The sequence below is a fragment of the Alligator sinensis genome, unplaced genomic scaffold (assembly GCF_000455745.1).
Source record: "Alligator sinensis unplaced genomic scaffold, ASM45574v1 scaffold17_1, whole genome shotgun sequence".
Lineage (NCBI taxonomy): Eukaryota > Metazoa > Chordata > Crocodylia > Alligatoridae > Alligator > Alligator sinensis.
Window position 1 is genome coordinate 387,477 of NW_005842491.1, and position 17,230 is coordinate 404,706.

Sequence of the window (17,230 nt, forward strand, 5' to 3'; positions counted from 1 at the left end):
GGCTGGACACAGGCATGGGTGAACCGGGCAGCTGCCTGGGACCCAGACAGAATAGGGGCCCCAAAATGATAATTCCCCCCCCCCATTATCCGATTATTATTATCATCATCTCTAGCAAAGGGGGGCCCCAATACTAGAAGTTCGCCCGGGGCTGCCAGGAGTCTCGGTACAGTGCTGGAGCATCTTGGACGGCAGGTGCTGGCTCAGGCTAAGCGGGGGGCTTGTTTGTATCTGGAAGAATCTAGGTTTGTTTTTTCTTTTCCAAGAACTAAACTAAGAGTGAACGTCCAAGAATGAACTTCTTGGGCCAGGCTCCACTTCATCCTGACACTATGAGTTCAGGAGAGTTTTATCATAGACATACATACGAGGGCTGTGCAAAATTTCGCTGGCTGTTTTGTTTCGACACTGTTTTGACTCATTTTGAGGTCAAAACAGCAAAATCAAAGAAAAACAAAGAGCGTCAAAACTGCCTCAAAACAAAATGAGGCTAGTTAAAACGTTTCGAAAGTTGAAATGTTTTGAGCGTAGCACTGGGGACGGGAAGTCAGTCCAGCTGGGCTGTCTTCCCATCCTCGGTGCTAGATTGGGCCGGGGGCAGAGAGTCAGCCCAGCTGGGCTGACTTCCTGCCCCCAGCCTGACCTAGCAAAACGTCGAAACAGCATTGAAACAACCTCACTGTTTTGATGAAGCAAAACAGAACAGCTATTTCAAATCGAAATTAAATTTGAAATGGATCGCTGTTCCGTGGAAGCCTCGAAACTCAAGGCTAAACAGAACGGTGCCGTTTCACACAGCCCTAACATGCTCCACTGCTATGCGCTGTAAAGCTTTCTTCTGCCACCTAGCACCATCACGGCAGTATCTGAGCATTTACAGAGAACAACGTACTCATTCTCACCGCATCCCCGTCATGTTTGGCAGTGCTTTTCTCCACGTATCGTACATGAAGAGCTGCCCAAGAAATGAGCCAGTGTCAAGGGCAAGCACTGGACCTAAATATGCCCAATCAAACTCCAGAGCAACTCAGAGCATGGCTTATTTCGCCTGAAAATCAGAGGTAAGAGGGAAAATTCTGCAGCCACTGAAGCTGATGAGAGCAGACATCAACAGGGGCAGAAACAAGTCCCAGGGGTGGGGCTGACATAGTTCCTTAGTTTATCCAAACCCTTGAAGTTTAGGGGGGAATTGGGTCAGATGGGTCCAGTTCCCTTCTTCCTCAAAGGCAGAGTGCACAATATTATTAAAATATGATTTCAACCCTGTGTTGTTATTTTATTGTTCTGGTTCCTCAGTTTCACACCAGTTTAATATTAGAGATTTATGAGGTTTAATCTTTTCTGTTTGAAAGGGTGTGACCCATCCAGTCACTTTCCTTTTCACACGGTTTAATTCATTCCTGCACCAGTTTTATTACAGCCCTGGAGGAGAGGGTTACCTCAGTGCTCCTCTCCCCCAGAAGTTTCCTTTGTCTCAGCGTGTTCCAGAGCATATGGACGCAGTTATACTAGGGATTTCTCAACAATTTACTACCACTCCAGGAACCTTCCCCTGACTTCAAAAATATGGTTTCTTCATATGAATGTGTTTAGGAGAGCTCCATTATGGGGAGAAGCTTGTGGGTGCCCCCTTCCCTGCCCCCCACAGCTGCATCCTCAGCAATGATCATGTTAGGTTTCTATGAGGAGTATGTTTTTTTGGGTTTTTTTAAAAAAGGTCTTTTGAAAACATATTTTGATTTTTCCATGGGGCATTGCCAAGCTGTCTTTCAACAAAGGGGGTGACTAACTGAAGTCTCCATGAAGGAAGGATTTTTCCAAGAAAGGGCAGAGCAAGAAGATGATCTCACCTTTCAGAATAGGATCTTACTTTCTCCACCCCCATCTTCTTTTTTAAATGCTGACTGGAAAGGGAATGGTGACTCAGTGGACTGGACCAAGGCAAAGTGAAGCTGGGCGGTCTGCCGGGCAGCCTGGTGTGCAATGGCATTTGAGTGTCTTCGGCCAGAAGGCCGCCCTGTCCTATCCTTCCTGTCTGGGCAAGTAAAATGGAGATGAGGGCTGGGGAGCATCACTTCCAACTCGAAGTGCTTCAGGAGGCCTCTGCCTGGGTCACAGTTAGGACAATCTTAGTCAGCCTTAGTTCTCATTTCATAAAGGAGCTGGTTGTCTCATGTCCCTTCACAAGGTAATGGGTTAACAGCATAAAGGGGGCTACACAAAGGGCTTGCCTAGAGGACTTGCTGGGCACCCCTTGTGACATCAGTAGAAGTGGACACAGTCAGGTCCTACTGATCCCGAAAACATGGTGTCCATAGTTGGATGATGTTTGGGATGATGTCTGGGGATATTAGCCCAAACGGGCTTTTTCTGGAAGCCAACCCTCCCACCCCCCATTTCAAATGTGCAGGATCAGGCCCATGCTGGATAAATAACTGGTGCAAAGTAGACCTCATAAAGTGAAGATTGTGGTAAAAAATGCTCTGAATGCCCAGGGCTTTTACAGTGCCCTGTCTTTGCATTTGGTCAGGAAGGGGTGTGCCTATGAGTGGGAAAGTTGTGGGAGGGGGAGAGAAGGAGAATGCACAATGCACTTGTCCAGAAGAATTAAGAGATTAACAACTCTGGAAATTGAAACCCTCTGTTTATTCACAGACCAGGTGTGGTGCAGGACCAACATCCCTTGGGGCACTTAATCTTTCCTGCTTTGGCCTCTCAGTCACCTCCACTTTGACCTGGATGTGCTACCTTCTCCAAAAGTCAAAGCTTATCCAGTATCTAAAATGACTGCATCCTGTCCCTAAGCCATCCAGCAGCTCCCCTTAACCGAAAGCTTATTGGGTTACAATGCTGCAGAGAATAACCACAAATGTAGCTTTTATGGGTCGGCTTCATTGGGCCACATGCCAAAACATTCAGGGGAGGGCAGAAGCTTTGGGGATGCCAAGGAGGTTATAATGGAGATTCCAAAGCTTTGCTTGATGTTATAGTATCCTATCCTTCCCTCCTTGGAGAGTGGAACAGCCGGGGACTCGAAGGGCTAATTAGATCCTATTTGATCTAATTCAATCTGTCTCCCATAGCTGTGTTCTGCCCAGTTCAGTGTTAAGTAATCCAAGTAATTGGACATCCCTGAAAAGGCTTATTCCACAGGAAATCTATACTCAGCCTAAATGCTTCTCTCCCCAGTACTCCCTAGTTGGGCCCTTTTATTACACTAAATCTTTCCTCTCCCTCCTTTGGGTTCAGACCTTTTAAAACCTGCAAGTTTTATTGTTTCTCTTATCTCAGCTAGCCTATACAGACATAACTTTATTGAATTCCTCCAGCCCATAATGACTTTGTGTTCCTCTCCTCCAAACTCCCTCTTGACTTGATCATGTAACTTTCTAGTAACCAGTTGGCAAGACACAGGATCACAGTGGGGGCTATTCTTTTCTTGCTCACGGTAGCATAATTCAAGAGTAACTGAGCCAATAGTGGGAACAGAACCAGGTCAGTATTTCTGTATTCCAGAGACCGTCACACCACAGCAGTGTGGGTCAACAACTGCCCTGCTTTGTGATGTGTTGTGCTTCTGATGCATTGTGGCTGGGGTTTGCCTCCCTATCACCTTGCACGTGCAAGCTTGTTCTTCATTCTCAGCCCAAGGTTCTCTTGGCCATACCTCTTACTAGGTCTCTGTGTCTCTGACCAAGTATGTTTTATATCAAAGTCTCATTTATGCCTAGATATATTAGTAGCTCTTTTTCAACTTGTGTGTCACCTCATTTCTTGCTCAAGTCCCTAATCTCTCCCAGGGTCTTATCCACCAGCAACAGCAATCCCTTGTAGTCAAGGATGATTGACTTCCATGGTTGCCTTATCTGTAAGTCCAAAGATGGCTGACAAGGCCAATCCAGGATTGACAAGCTCTGCTGCAACTCAGGCACATGTTTCTGTGCAGGGTGGGTGGCTCTGGATTCTTGACTGGGTACACAACAAGCTGTTCCGGCCACTCCTACTTTTCCATCTCCTATTGTCATTGTGAATTTTCAAAGTACTGAGATGAAGCAGACTCTTCCTCCATTTTGGGCACTCCTGGGCTATAGTTTCCATGAGCTGATGTCAATGTTGAGTTTTTTCAAGTTGGCCTTGAGGACATCCTTGATGCACTTTCTCTGTCCTCCTCTTGAGTCTAGGCCTTGACTAAGCTGGGAAAATAAAACTTGCTTCAAGAGTCTGAAAATGGACATCCAAATGATGTGGCTAGCCCAGTGAAGTTGATGTTAGATGGTCATTGCCTCAATGGTTGTGGTGTTTGCTTGTAGGAGGATGCTAATGTTGGTGCATCTGTCTTCCTCCTGGGCTTAAAGGACCTTCGCATTTGGCAGTAGAGAAACTTAGACTGTCTTGAAATATCAACTGTCTTGAAACTTCAAAAGCTCTAGCTCTAGCCCAATTGCACCCTACTGCTGGTGCTGCTGGGAGCTCAGGATCATGATAGTGCTCAACTGTGTACAAGGTGGCAAGCTGGGTACACATTTGGGTCGTGGCTTGGAGTGGCAGGCAGCTGGTTCAGCACTCCCAGTGAAGGGCACCAGTGTGCTCTGGAGGCGGGAAGCAGTGATCTCCTGACATGACTGGTGCTCCCAATCATGGGAGCACAGTGGAGCCAAGGATGACAGGAACCACCCACAAAGTTATTACACATATTTTGTGTAATAGCTTTGTGGTTAATTCCCTGTTTTACCATCCAATTAATTGCATTAATATGTGGCCACGTTAACTGGTTAATTATGTCTTAACTGTAATGTCTGCCAAGGGCCTTAGATGCACTTAGATGTCCAGAATGGGCACATGTGCATAGCCGCATACCTGCTCAGTCAGTGCATATCTGACAGATCATGCTCAGTTTACAGGCACAAGCTGGCATGTCCACAGGGCAGGGGTAACAGAACTGCATTCTGTGCAAGGCCCCTGACAGATGTTAAAGTAAAGGTGCAATGATATCTGATTTGGGATCCCAACAATTGCTCTTCCTGCCATACGAACACGTATAACAGCAGGTGTGACTATGGGATCCTGCATCAGATCCCATCATACCATATTGCCAGTGCATAGGGAACCCAGTAAGCCAGTAGCCAGCTTGTCTCCCTGCTCTCCCCGACTGGGAGCCCCAATCAGCTGAGGGGTGCTCCCAGCCTCTGAAGCACAAAGGAGTCTTGAAAGGCTCCTGTGTGCTCCGGAGGCTGGGCACTGGTCACAAGTTCAATTAAACGCATGATAGGAACCAGCCACGTTATTACGCATGTTTTGTGTAATAACTTTGTGGCTTATTCCTTGTTTTATCACGCCAGTAATTGATTGAATGTGTGGCCAGGTCACTGCTTAAGACGTAATTAACCAGTTAATCACATCTTACGTGTAAAGTCCATCAGGAGCTTAAGTGACAGAAACATCAGTTACCCGGCTAGAAAGCTGCCATTTAGGCACACAAGGGAAAAATTCCATCCTTTGTAGTCAGGATCCTCTGCTCGCTCACATGACAATGGCACCGTGCCACTCTCTCTTTGTACATTTATCAATGAAGATGCAAGACAGTTTAAGGTATCATCTCAGCTGCATATTCTCCTTCACTAGGACCTGGAAGCCGGAGTCTCCCTGCACCATCTTCACCTTCAAACTATATTTCCTCCCAAACTCAAGACTTTCCAGAGCACTGTTTCCAAAGCTTTGAGCTCAAGAGGTTTAACAGCCTACAAATCTAACAACTCCCTCTCATTTTTCTGTGTAACAGGGATTTAGCAAAGTCATTAACTAATTCCACTTAGCAGCAAACTAAAAAGAATTTTGTTCTTGCCTAAATCTCATTGAGATTAAACCAGGGTTGCATTCCCCTCTTGCCTTGCTTGGCTCAAAATATTTGTACAGGATATACTTTGCAAGAAACAGTGTATTAAATAAAAGCATAAATAGATAAAAATAAATAAGTAAAAATATCCCCTTTGAGTCACTGAATTAAAAAGGGAGATAAAAAGCTCTATTGAGCAGAGCTATCCAGATGATAGCTCCCTGATTTAGCTCACAGGAGAAGTAACCATGTTCAACCTAATTAGGGCCTTTTAGGACATTCAGAGCTGCTATCATCCCATAAAGTTGAGGAAAAGTGCCTCCTAATTGGCTTCCCGCTGGGGTGTCAGTCAGAAAGTCTTTATTATCACTCCGTGTGCCTTTTCAATCTTTTATTCCCTCCTGGAATGGTTTGAAAGCTTGGCCGCCCTCACCTAGTGTGTGTTTACAAGGAACCGCCAAGCTGCCAGCACGAGTGTTGTCTAGCCTATATGGCTGGGATTACTTCCCCTCACCCCCCTTCCTCTCCTGATCATCTGTTCAAGGCTTGCATGCTTTCTGTGCTGTCAGATGTGAATTCATTTGGTTGGTTCAAGATAATTTTATAAGTTTACTCAGTCACTGTCATTTAAAAAAGCAAATTCCTAAATGTTGTTCAGCTCTGGCCAAGTGGACTGACTGGCTGTGGATCTCTTTGGATGTAGCAGATTGTTGTGCCAAGTACTACAGCTGGGATCCTGCAGTGCGCGAAGCACCTCTATTTAACATCACCTGCAATGCAAAGTGAGCTCCTTTCAGTCAGTTATCAGATATTTCCAGGACCTGAACCTCACCCCTGCAGAAAACTGCCTCGGAGAGACCATTTTCCAGTATTTCTGCCTACATTTAGTTATTTATTGCAAATGCTGAAACTTAATGAAACAGACAAGAAAACTGAAGCTGCCAATGCCCCCTTTCCTCCTATACATCTCTTCAGGGCTGCTTCATTACAAGTAGCTTTTATGTAGGTTTTCTGATATTCATATGGATTCTTGAATGCTGTGCAGTACCCGATTATACCTTCATTTGTAAAGCAAAAGCAACAGGTCTCATTTTGAAAAGTTAAAAAAAAGTTTCACAAAACCTAACAGTGATAGAAAATTATATTTCATGATAGCTCAGAAAAGCCAGTAAACAGAAGATGAAGATTTCTTTGTTTTCACTTGAAACAGTCCCAGATATTGTGATACTCCACCTTTGCTGCAAGCGAAATGTAAAAGAACAGCATGCAGCAATTGAGATGAAGAGTAAATCCCTTTTTTTTCCCATCTCATATTATCATAAATGTTAGTAATAGGTCACACCAATGAAGGATTTTTTCTTTCATTATATTTACAATAGTATTTTAAACCAAGTGGGAACAGAATATAAGGCAATGTTCCTTTAATATTCTGTAGTGAATGCATTCCAGCCCTGCCTGCTCATTGTTGCAGAAAGGGGACAATGTCTCATTTAAACTTCAGAACACATTTGCCATGTGGCATAAAGCAAGAATAAACATTTGAACCCCACGCTGTGGGATTGGATGAGAAAATCCTGATTGCTTCTGTTTCAAAGTTCACATCCCCCTTCCTTCCTTGACAGAAAATTATTATAAATTATTCAGGGTTTAACTCTGTACATGCAGGGTAGAGTTTTATTTTGCAGCGAAGAGTGAGCGGGGGTAGGGGAATGGAAGTGGCGGAGAGTGTATATACAAGGACACGGTCTTCTTAGTACTTCACTGCCCCTCCATGTGCCTTTGCTCGTGTGAATTCATTGGAAGCTGTCAGAACACAAAGCCAAACCAGAGCATCCCTGAACACAGCTACTGCCAGGAATTCCCTTGTATGAAAAAGACGTTGTGAAGGAGTGTTAAATGGAAATTAGTTCTGCCTTTGCAAACACTTCCAGGATGTGCTGTGCCTGCTGTTGTGACTTTGCGTTTGGAATGAGGAGGAGGTGCCACTGCCATTGCTGCTGGAAACTTTGATACAGAGAGGATGCTTTTTTATTTTCCTTCAGAGGCCTCCAGCATTCAGTTGAGCTCATCTGGGCCTGCTCCAGGCCTCACATTGAAAACTGGCCCTGGACTAACACAACAGCCACTTGAAATCTATGCATCAGTGCAGTGCTTAGGATAGGGGCAGGAAAAGTCTGGTCTGTGGGCTGGATTGGGCCCATGGCAGACTCCATTTCCCAGCAGCCCCTGCCCACGACACTGTGGCCAGTTTCCATGGAGACCCTAGCTACCGCGGGGCTGTGACAGCAGGAGGCTGGAGTTTCCATGGAGACCGACCCCAGCCGTGCTGGCAGGGCATGTGGCTGGGTGGGAGCTGCTCCAGGGCTGGGATCTTGCGGCGGTGACAATGTGGCCTGGAGCTGGGGCAGAGCTGCAATCTGCTGCCTGCACACCCCAAGCAGGATCATGCCACAGCTTTGCCCTGGCACTGGACCACACTGTCGGTGCAGCAAGATGCCAGCCCTGGCCCCGCAGCAGCTCCCAACCCAGCTGCATGCCCTACCAGCCCCACACTGTCACAGCCCCGCTGCTGCCGGGGTCTCCATGAAAACTGACTACAGCGATGCAGGCAGGCGTTACTGGGAAATGGAGTCTGGCCACCTGCTGGATCCACTATTTTGCCCACCCCTGACTTAGGCCATAATATCTAAGAGCAAGACAAGGGAGAGACAGTGATGGGGATACCTTTCGCCACCTGTGGAAACTCAGATAGGTGTGCATGTGACACAACCACAGCATTTACAGAAATAGCGTACTGTCAAAGAGTATCTTTTAGTTACTTAATCCTACATTAATTTATAAAATGGATTTCAAATATGCCCATTACTACTCTGGGAGCATGTAATACGCTGAACCTAATAAATGACTTAAAAACAGAAGACCTTAGCAATTACCATTCGCCATAAATAAATTAGTATTTTTGAGGTCAGTGGAGCTAGGCTGACTTATACCAGTTGGGGATCTGCACTCCTTTACATAATGAAGGCTGCACCAAACCATTTACTTCATCCCCTTGAGGCAAAAGCCAGTGAGTGGAGATGGATCTGAGGGTGGATCCACGGGTGTAGTAGTCCGATTACCACCACCCCTCCCTTGACTGTGTGCCACATGTGTAATGAGCTCTCTGAGCTCACTGGCATGTCAGCGTAGCTCCTGCTGGGAGCTGTGGATATGGCATGAGCTCCAAGCTCACCAGTTGTTTGGTACAAGTTCTGGCTGAAGCCCCTGCTCTCACAGCTCCAGAGACCAGAGTCCTGCTGATGTTAGCTCTCCCTCTCCCCGAATTTATCAGGGAAAGGGAGAGAAAACCAGAAAACCAGATCCCGGCTGTAAAATTCTATAGGATGCTTTAAAACTAACTGTAGAAACAATCTCAAGTTTAGTGACATCTATAGTAGCTGAAATGACCTCAACTACACTGGCAGCATTTAGGAAGGAAGGCTTATCTTCTGGAAAGCCAAGACTCAAGTAATTTTTTTTAGAATTTTTTACAATCTTTTAGAATCATATAAACCCAGAGAAAGTCTTGAATTCTCTGAAAATCCTTCTACTAGCATAATCCTGGGAACTCTTGGAAATCCTGCTACCAGTGTAACTAAGAGGAGGATCAGGATCAGAAGGCTTTGAAGATGACAGTCAATGTGAATTGTGCCTGGGACTTGCCAGAGAAGTTATTAAAAAATATTGATAATGCCATTAAATCACAGAGCATCAAAGGCTTCTTTCTAGATAGATATGTTTACAAAAAAGAAGATGTAAGCATGAGAGTACCATTAACGGTTAAAAGAATATTGGTATTAGGCTTTCTACAGATATAACTAGATGAAATGCTATGGACAATGCTTATACAGGATGCCAGGCTAAATGATCTAATGGTCCCTTCTATCCTTAAAGTCTCTTTAGCTGTGAAATTTCTCTCGTACACTGGTATGAATCAGGACTAACTCCACATAATTTACTGGTAAAATTAGCATGGGAAATTAATCAGACCTCCAAATCAGAATCTTGTCTTTCCTTTCAGGCATATGAAAGACAGGATCTTATGTAGATGCATTTTTAAAACAAAAAAGTTTAAGATTCTTGGAGACAGATCCAGAAAAGGACACACAGAAAGGTCTTCCAGCATCATAGTGCTTTGTCATCAGATAATAAACAGAGCAGACAAAAAATCCTGAGATTTCTAACCGAAGTACAATGGAGGGATCAGATTGTCCACCACATCCCTTTCTCTAAAGAAAACCATCCCTACATTTTAGGGGCAAATAATTTGCTAAGGAACTCATTGGCTTTATTTTATAACCATTAAATAAAAAAGAAAAGAAAATCAAAATAAGCGCCCAGAATTTGCAGCCAGCAGCTAACAGGCCAAATTCTGTGCTGGTGTAAACAGGCATTTCTCCATTGATTTGAGAAGTGTCTGTAGTGCTCAGTCCAAAAAGCACGAGAAACTACCATCCCTCTTACTAACTTATCTAGTCATTCCAATAAGTGAGTCTAATAGCAGAGAAAATTAGCATTCTGGAAGTGAAAAAGCATGAAAGACATCAATCAGCATTTGAAATTGTTTGATTAGATTCTGCTGTCTCATTTGGAATAAAATAACTTTCCAAGTAAATGAGGGAAAGGTTTCAATTAGACATGATCTGACTGTTGGCTGCTATCTAGATGTCACCCTTGTGTGTAGTCACCACATTCTACTGCAGGAAGGACCCAGACTTCTCTTAAAACACAAGAGAGGGAGAGATCACGGGTATTTCTTACTTTGTGTCCCAGTTTATTTTACTCCATTAATCCTACCTATAACCTTTAACATGGAGAAAAAAAAAATAAGACAAAACTTGAGTGCTCTGGAGAGTTTTCCAAACTGTGCCTGGAAAAGTAGAAGTTGGAGGAGTATGCACATTCAAATGATGAAGCAGCAGGGTTGCTACTCTACGGAAACCACATTTAAACCCAATTTTTAAAAAGCCACTGCTCATGATAGAGAATGCAGTTATGGTGGTAAGGAGGAGAGGCTCCAAAGGATTCTGGGTAACAGGCATATGGGGCTCAGTAGAAGTCATGGGAGATGAGAAAGTGAGGCAGAGTGGGGTTCCCCACAGTTTCTGAATAGCAGACAATGCTGTGCCGGGGCTAGGCAGGGGCCCATGGGAGCCCATATCTAATATGCATCACACATACATTTAAATGTCACTGAATGTTGTTGGAGTCTTACTGTACATCTCTGCTTCATAAACTGTATTAAGGCCTTATGTTATGGAATCTGAATTGATCTCTACAATATAGAAGAATATTGACTGAAATGCACAGTACGATATACTCAAAATGTGGGGAAGGAATAGCCAGTGTTTACAGCAGAGCTGACACTACGCAGCAGGGGAATTCTGACCTCCCTGCTCCTTCCCTGACATAAATCCCATCAAAGTCCATCTGGAAATGTCTGGGGTCCATGTCCCAAACACTCTCCTCATTTGCACAACCTGGGGCTGTGTTGGGAAGAACATTTCCAGCATTCAGCCGCGCTAGAGCTCATTCCTGGCTCATCCCTTTCTATTGTGTGTAATGAGAATGACATTTATTATGTTGCAGGAAAGATATTTTTAAAAATTCGTCTCACTTTAAAAATGCGGCTAAGCCCAAAAATGTGTAACTCACCATAGTCTTTCTTACAGTACTTTTTCATGTTGATCTTCAGTTTCCCTTTGGACGCCTTGCAGTATGACTCACAGTCTGTAGGGGGGAAAGAAAAGAGGAGGGCAAGAAAACATTAACAAAACAAATTAGCCTTAAAATGAATAAAAGGGTGGGGGAGGGGGTAATGATAAAAGCTGCAGCTTGCCATGAATAAGCAGCGTGCCTGTGATATCCATCTGCCAGGACCTGATTGGGTCGTCTAACGGGGCATTCAGAAAAACCTTCCTTTCTAAAGAAAGCCTTTCACAAAGGAAGCCATCCTCCAGCCTGCCTCCCCCGCCTCCCCGCCTGACGAATCCTTTAGCCTGTCTTCTCTGGGCTGCCTCTGCCTTCCTGGGAGACCCCAGGGCCTCCCTTATTGTGCCACCCAGATCTTTTGAGAGCCACACAAATTCTCCCTGTTCTGAAACTCCAAACTGGAGCCTGATTAAAGCCCATAGAGGCCTCATTGTCACCCCTAACCCAGGCCTGTGTCAAGCTTTGGCATTCATTGCACAGAGATTCTAGCTGGGGTCACTCCCTAACAAAAGAGGTCAGAGAGGAAATTAGCAGCCCATGAAGCATTAGCAAAACCTTTTGGTGTCCACTCTACTGAAGTGTGTAAATAAAATATCCCAGTAGGAACATTTCATTTCTAATGGGCCCTACTGCTGTGACATGATGATTTTACTCTGTCTGATCATCATCTTGTATTCCGTTGCTACTAATGCGATGGAGCTGTAGTTCTAGCAAGGCCAGCAGTTTGGCAACATGGGCCGTGTTTGCTGCACTGAAGCAATTCCATGCACTTCTGTGATACTGAATTAATTCTGATATATCAGAGGCTGCTCCCTACTCTGATTTCAGTGGAGTCATCCACATTTTGAAAGGGCAATCCTAGGCCCAGCCACATTAACCATTCAGACCATGTCATGATGCAGCGGTATTGCAATGTGACACCAATCCCCTGTGTGACCATGACACTGCACAGTGTCATGCAAACATGCTGTCACCATGTGGCCATATGGTAATGTCACATGCAAAGGCATGACACTGTCTTGTCCTAGCAATGCTGCACTTGGGCCAGGCAACACTGGTAAGTTATTTGAATGCTGAAACTTCCACAGGGCAGCTTTGCTGTAAATAGGTTTGACGGGATAAACAGAGTGAGAGTTTGGTTCAGGCAGGAAGATAGGTTGAGTCAAGGCAGATATCCAACACATGAATACTTGTTCAATAATACTTTTTCTGTCAGGCCCCCATCTTATGAAATGCCATTGAGAGGCACCAGAGATCTGTACCGAAGGGTGCAAGGGTAGGAGAACAGTAAGGAAAGGAAACAGTGTCAGTGAAGGGTAATGTCACCAGGCCATGAGTAGCCAAGCCTTTAGCCCTTGGCCCTGGCAGCGTTTGCTTATGACCAGCTGATATGAAATAACAGGTGATCTGTTCCTGTCTACACACATGCAGACATGGTTGGAATCGCATTCATTTGGGCCAAACCCCCAAACACATGTTCTAGCCTGATATAATTTCCAAGTGGATCTAATGCAGTGTCTGCTTGCATCTCCTCCAGGTGTTCTAGTTCCTTGATGCTGCTACTATCATTTGTAACCTGATACAGCCTATCAGCTCCAGCTGGGATCAGTTCTTTGTACTGTAGGTATTAAAGATATACACAATAAGAAGTGGCCCATGCCTCCAAGCACTTGAAATATAAGTATCCAAAAGGCTGGAAGGGAAACAGAGGCACAGAGCATGGAAGTAACTGGCCCAAAGTCACACAGAAAGTCATGAGTAAGTCCCTGTCCAACAGACTGTTCACTGGACGTGGGTCAACCAGGAGCAGCTTTCCAATCACTCCCCATACCTTAAAAAGCTGCAGAAAGAAAAACGGTAAGCTAAACAGAGAAGTTAGGTTGTTGCTGCTGTTTGAAACTGGAGTAACTCTCAAGAATTGTTCTCAGTGGCACTAGAAGTTTGTTTAACCTGTGCTGACTCTGGGAGTAAGTCAGATTTACAATGCACTCTGAAAAACACAGACCATTGACTTCCTGGAGCATCCAGCAGAATACTGTAATACAGGGGTGTCAAACATCCAGCCTGGGGGCCATATCCAGCCCACTGAGGTGGGTCATCCAGCCTGTGGGGCTTCTTGAAGGCTGGACCACCCACCTCTGTGGGCTGGATTCAGTCTGCTGGCTCATTGCTGTGGCTTCTGGAGCCCCTGCTATCCATGACCAAAGGAGTTAATACTGCTCACCTTCCACTCCCTCCCCGGCCTTTACTCACCACCAAAATTGGGCTTCTTGTTGTCCCTGGTGACTAAGATCAGCAACAGGGAAAAAGGAGGGCAAGCAGCAGAGGCATTAACTCCCCGGGTTCTGGAGCCACACCAAAATAATGGCCTGAGCAGCTGTGAGATTAATGCCACCACTGCCCCTCTTGCTTCATCTGACCCATGAGAAGCCCCATGCTCTGGGTTCAGCTCATGAAAAGCCCCATGGGACCCAACTAATTTGACACTCCTTCTTTAATGCTAAAAAGGGGCCAAATTGGGCCATCCTTACTCTACCATGTACATACTTTATTTTATCAGTAACAAGTAAGTTACTCCCTAGCAGGAACAAGGGCACTGAAGTCCTTTGTTAGGTAAATCCATTTGGACTGCTCCTACAGTACATGTTCATTAATGCACCTTTGCTACAGTGCATTAAGTTTAGTACCTCTAATATGAGATACCACATCCTTCCAGGTTGGTAGTAGATGGGTCCCTATTGACCTGGAAGGATGTGAGTAGTGGGGTCCTGCAGGGTTCAGTCCTTGAACTGATACTCTTCAATATCTTCATCAGTGACTTGGATGTGGGTGTGAAGTATACTCTGTCCAAGTCTGCAGACAATACTAAATTGTGGGGTGAAGTGCACACTCCGGAGGGTAGGGAATGATTGCAGGCAGACCTGGACAGGTTAGAAAAGTGGGCAGTACACAACAGGATGCAGTACAACAAGGACAGCTGCAGAGTGCTGCACCTAGGGCACAAAAATATCCAGCACACCTACTGGCTGGGAAGTGACCCTCTCAGCAGCACAGAAGCGGAAAAGGATCTTGGAGTCACAGTTGTCTCCAAGATGAACGTGAGTTGTCAGTGTGACGAAACCATCAGCAAAGCTAACTGCACTTTATCATGCATCAGCAGATGCAGGACAACTAGATCCAAGGAAGTGATACTTCCCCTCTATGTGGCATTGGTCAGACTGCAGTTGGAGTAGTACGTCCAGTTTTGGGTGCTGTACTTCAAGAAGGATGTTAATAGACTCAAGAGGGTCCAGAAGAAGGCCACCCTCTTAGGGACTTACAGGACAAGCCCTATGAGGAGGGACTAAAGGATCTGGACCTTTTCAGCCTCTGCAGGAAAAGGCTGAGAGGTGATGTTGTGGCCGCCTACAAATTCATTAGGGGGGCGCAGCAAGGGATGCTCTATTCACCAGGGTGCCTCTTGGGGTAACAAGGAACAATGGCCACAAACTGACAGAGAGCAGATTTAGGCTAGCTATCAGGAAAAGCTTCTTCATGGTAAGGGTGGCCAAAATTTGGAATGGGCTTCCAGGGGAAGTGGTGCTCTACCTTACATTGTGGGTCTTTAAGAGAAGGCTGGATAGGCATCTGGCCGGGGTCATCTGACCCCAGCACTCATTCCTGCCTAGGCAGGGGGTTGTATTAAAATTCCCTGATTGCAATCATCTTTTGTAATTTTAGTACCATATCAGATTTAGACCTAAAAACAGCTAACTTTCTGGTTCTGAGTGGAATACAGCCAAAGTCTTACTAGGACCCAGATGATGGAAATTGTGCAATGGAAACTTCCAACACTGAAATTGTGTAAACCGTCAAAAGTCTAGTTCTGATTCAGCCTCCTACCAAATCCCCAGTCCTAACCTAACCATAACCTAGACACACACTGTCTCATCAGCACATCTCCATTTAGTCTCGTTATTCTCCTTTGACCACTAGCAACTTTATTTCCATTCATCAGAAGAGCGTAAAATGTGATAATCTGCTTTGTGCTCTCTAAATATGACCTAATCAAAATCATAGGCCAGAAACAGAACCTATCATTTGAAACATTTGAAATGCCAGAGGCCCCACTGAGATTCCCTACCATGATCTCAAGCTGCCAAGAATGTGTGAAACAGAAAAGCGTAGTCAAGAGAAAAATCACTGAGTCTCTTTGTTTTCTTCATCTAATAGGGCCCTGGATGTTAAGTAAACCTTGAAGCACATTGAGACAAAGAGAGCATATTCCATAAAAAACACTGGCAGAAAGCATTACTGTGAATCTTTGATAGTATCTAACCAATTCCTTCACTAATCCCTGCATGTTCATCCTTCCCTCCCCACCCTCCCCAGAGGAAGGCAGCCCTTACCTATGGTCCATGCTAATCTGACCGTGGGGCAAAGTTTTTTTGTAATCTTATATGTGGCAATGGGTTTTAGCAGAACAGAGTAGCAAGACCCTCTAGCCAAGAATCTCTGGGGTTGAATCAGCACCGGTACACCCCAATCAAAATCCCCAGCTCTCCTGCAGCCAATACTCACTGCTTCAAAGGAAGACCAATGCCCCCCACCCCTGCAACACCTCTAGCAGCAAGAGGGGAAAAAATTCCTTCCTGGACCCATGCATACAACCAATAAAACTCAAAATCACATGTTCTGTGGTTCTAGTTGCTTGTACAATGTTGCTAATGTCGTTAACACAGCTGACTAAAGTCCTTGCCTGGACTACTGTACAGTGGAAGGGAATGCTGATAGCCTTGAATTCCCTTTGTCCAGATGACAGGAAGAGCTCAGTCTCTTCTTTGTGAAGTGACACTAAGCAGCATGCTAGTATTTGTAACATGCTGCTCCACCAGCCCATTGTTTGAGGGTAGACATCAAGAGCCGGCGTGGATATTTTAATATTTATGGTGCAGATGATGCAAAAAAGTTGTGGGCCATAAATACTGAAGGAAAAGGTTGTGGAAATGTCCCCAGGGGGACAAATCTTAATGCCTTGATCTAATCAGAACAGACAGGGCTTTCCCCCAGCACTTCTGACTGAGCCACATGCTGATCTGAGACATGCAATCAGATTGTTTGCATATGCAACTAATGGCATTCTACTCAGTAATGAACGTGATAATGTTTTCTGGATCTAATGCACTAACATGATGATGATGTTAATTATGGTTAATACTCTGCTCTCTTCTAGCATAAAGATCTCTAAGCCTCATAAATAATTCATTAAGTAGGTTTCACCTCACCCCGGAGAGGAAGGAGGGTCCTGCTATACCTGTTTTACAGAAGAGAATAGAGAGATGATTTCCCAAAGCTATACAAGATGTTAATGGCAGAACAGAAGGTAAAACTTAGGAGTCCTGGCTCCCAGTCCCCTACATTAACTACAAGACCACCCAAGTAGGATCTTGCTTAGTTGTCTCTGAAATCCTGAAATTTTGCAGTAAAGAGAAGCGAATGAGCAGAAGGCATGTAATGCTGGTAACAAATACAGAAATTAACTCCCTGTTGAGTGCCTGATGGATACTGCACCCTGATGGCAAAAGCTGCCTTGTTGTATGCTAGCAGGTGAGAGAACAGTCAGTCCTTGATCCAGTTCAGGTCTCCTTTTGTGAGAGTACAATCTTC

At 45.0% G+C, this 17,230-nt stretch overlaps 1 protein-coding gene across 4 annotated transcripts in view; it reads right to left on the bottom strand.

Moving 5' to 3' along the window:
- Positions 1–17,230, bottom strand: part of LOC102374924 (netrin-1) — a 118,302-nt gene that overhangs the window by 19,966 nt on the left and 81,106 nt on the right. For all 4 annotated transcript variants that reach the window (XM_025212890.1, XM_006031272.3, XM_025212889.1 and 1 more), the window contains exon 4: positions 11,528–11,602. In XM_025212890.1, coding sequence (XP_025068675.1) covers positions 11,528–11,602 — 75 coding nt within the window. The remainder of the gene's footprint in view (positions 1–11,527; positions 11,603–17,230) is intronic.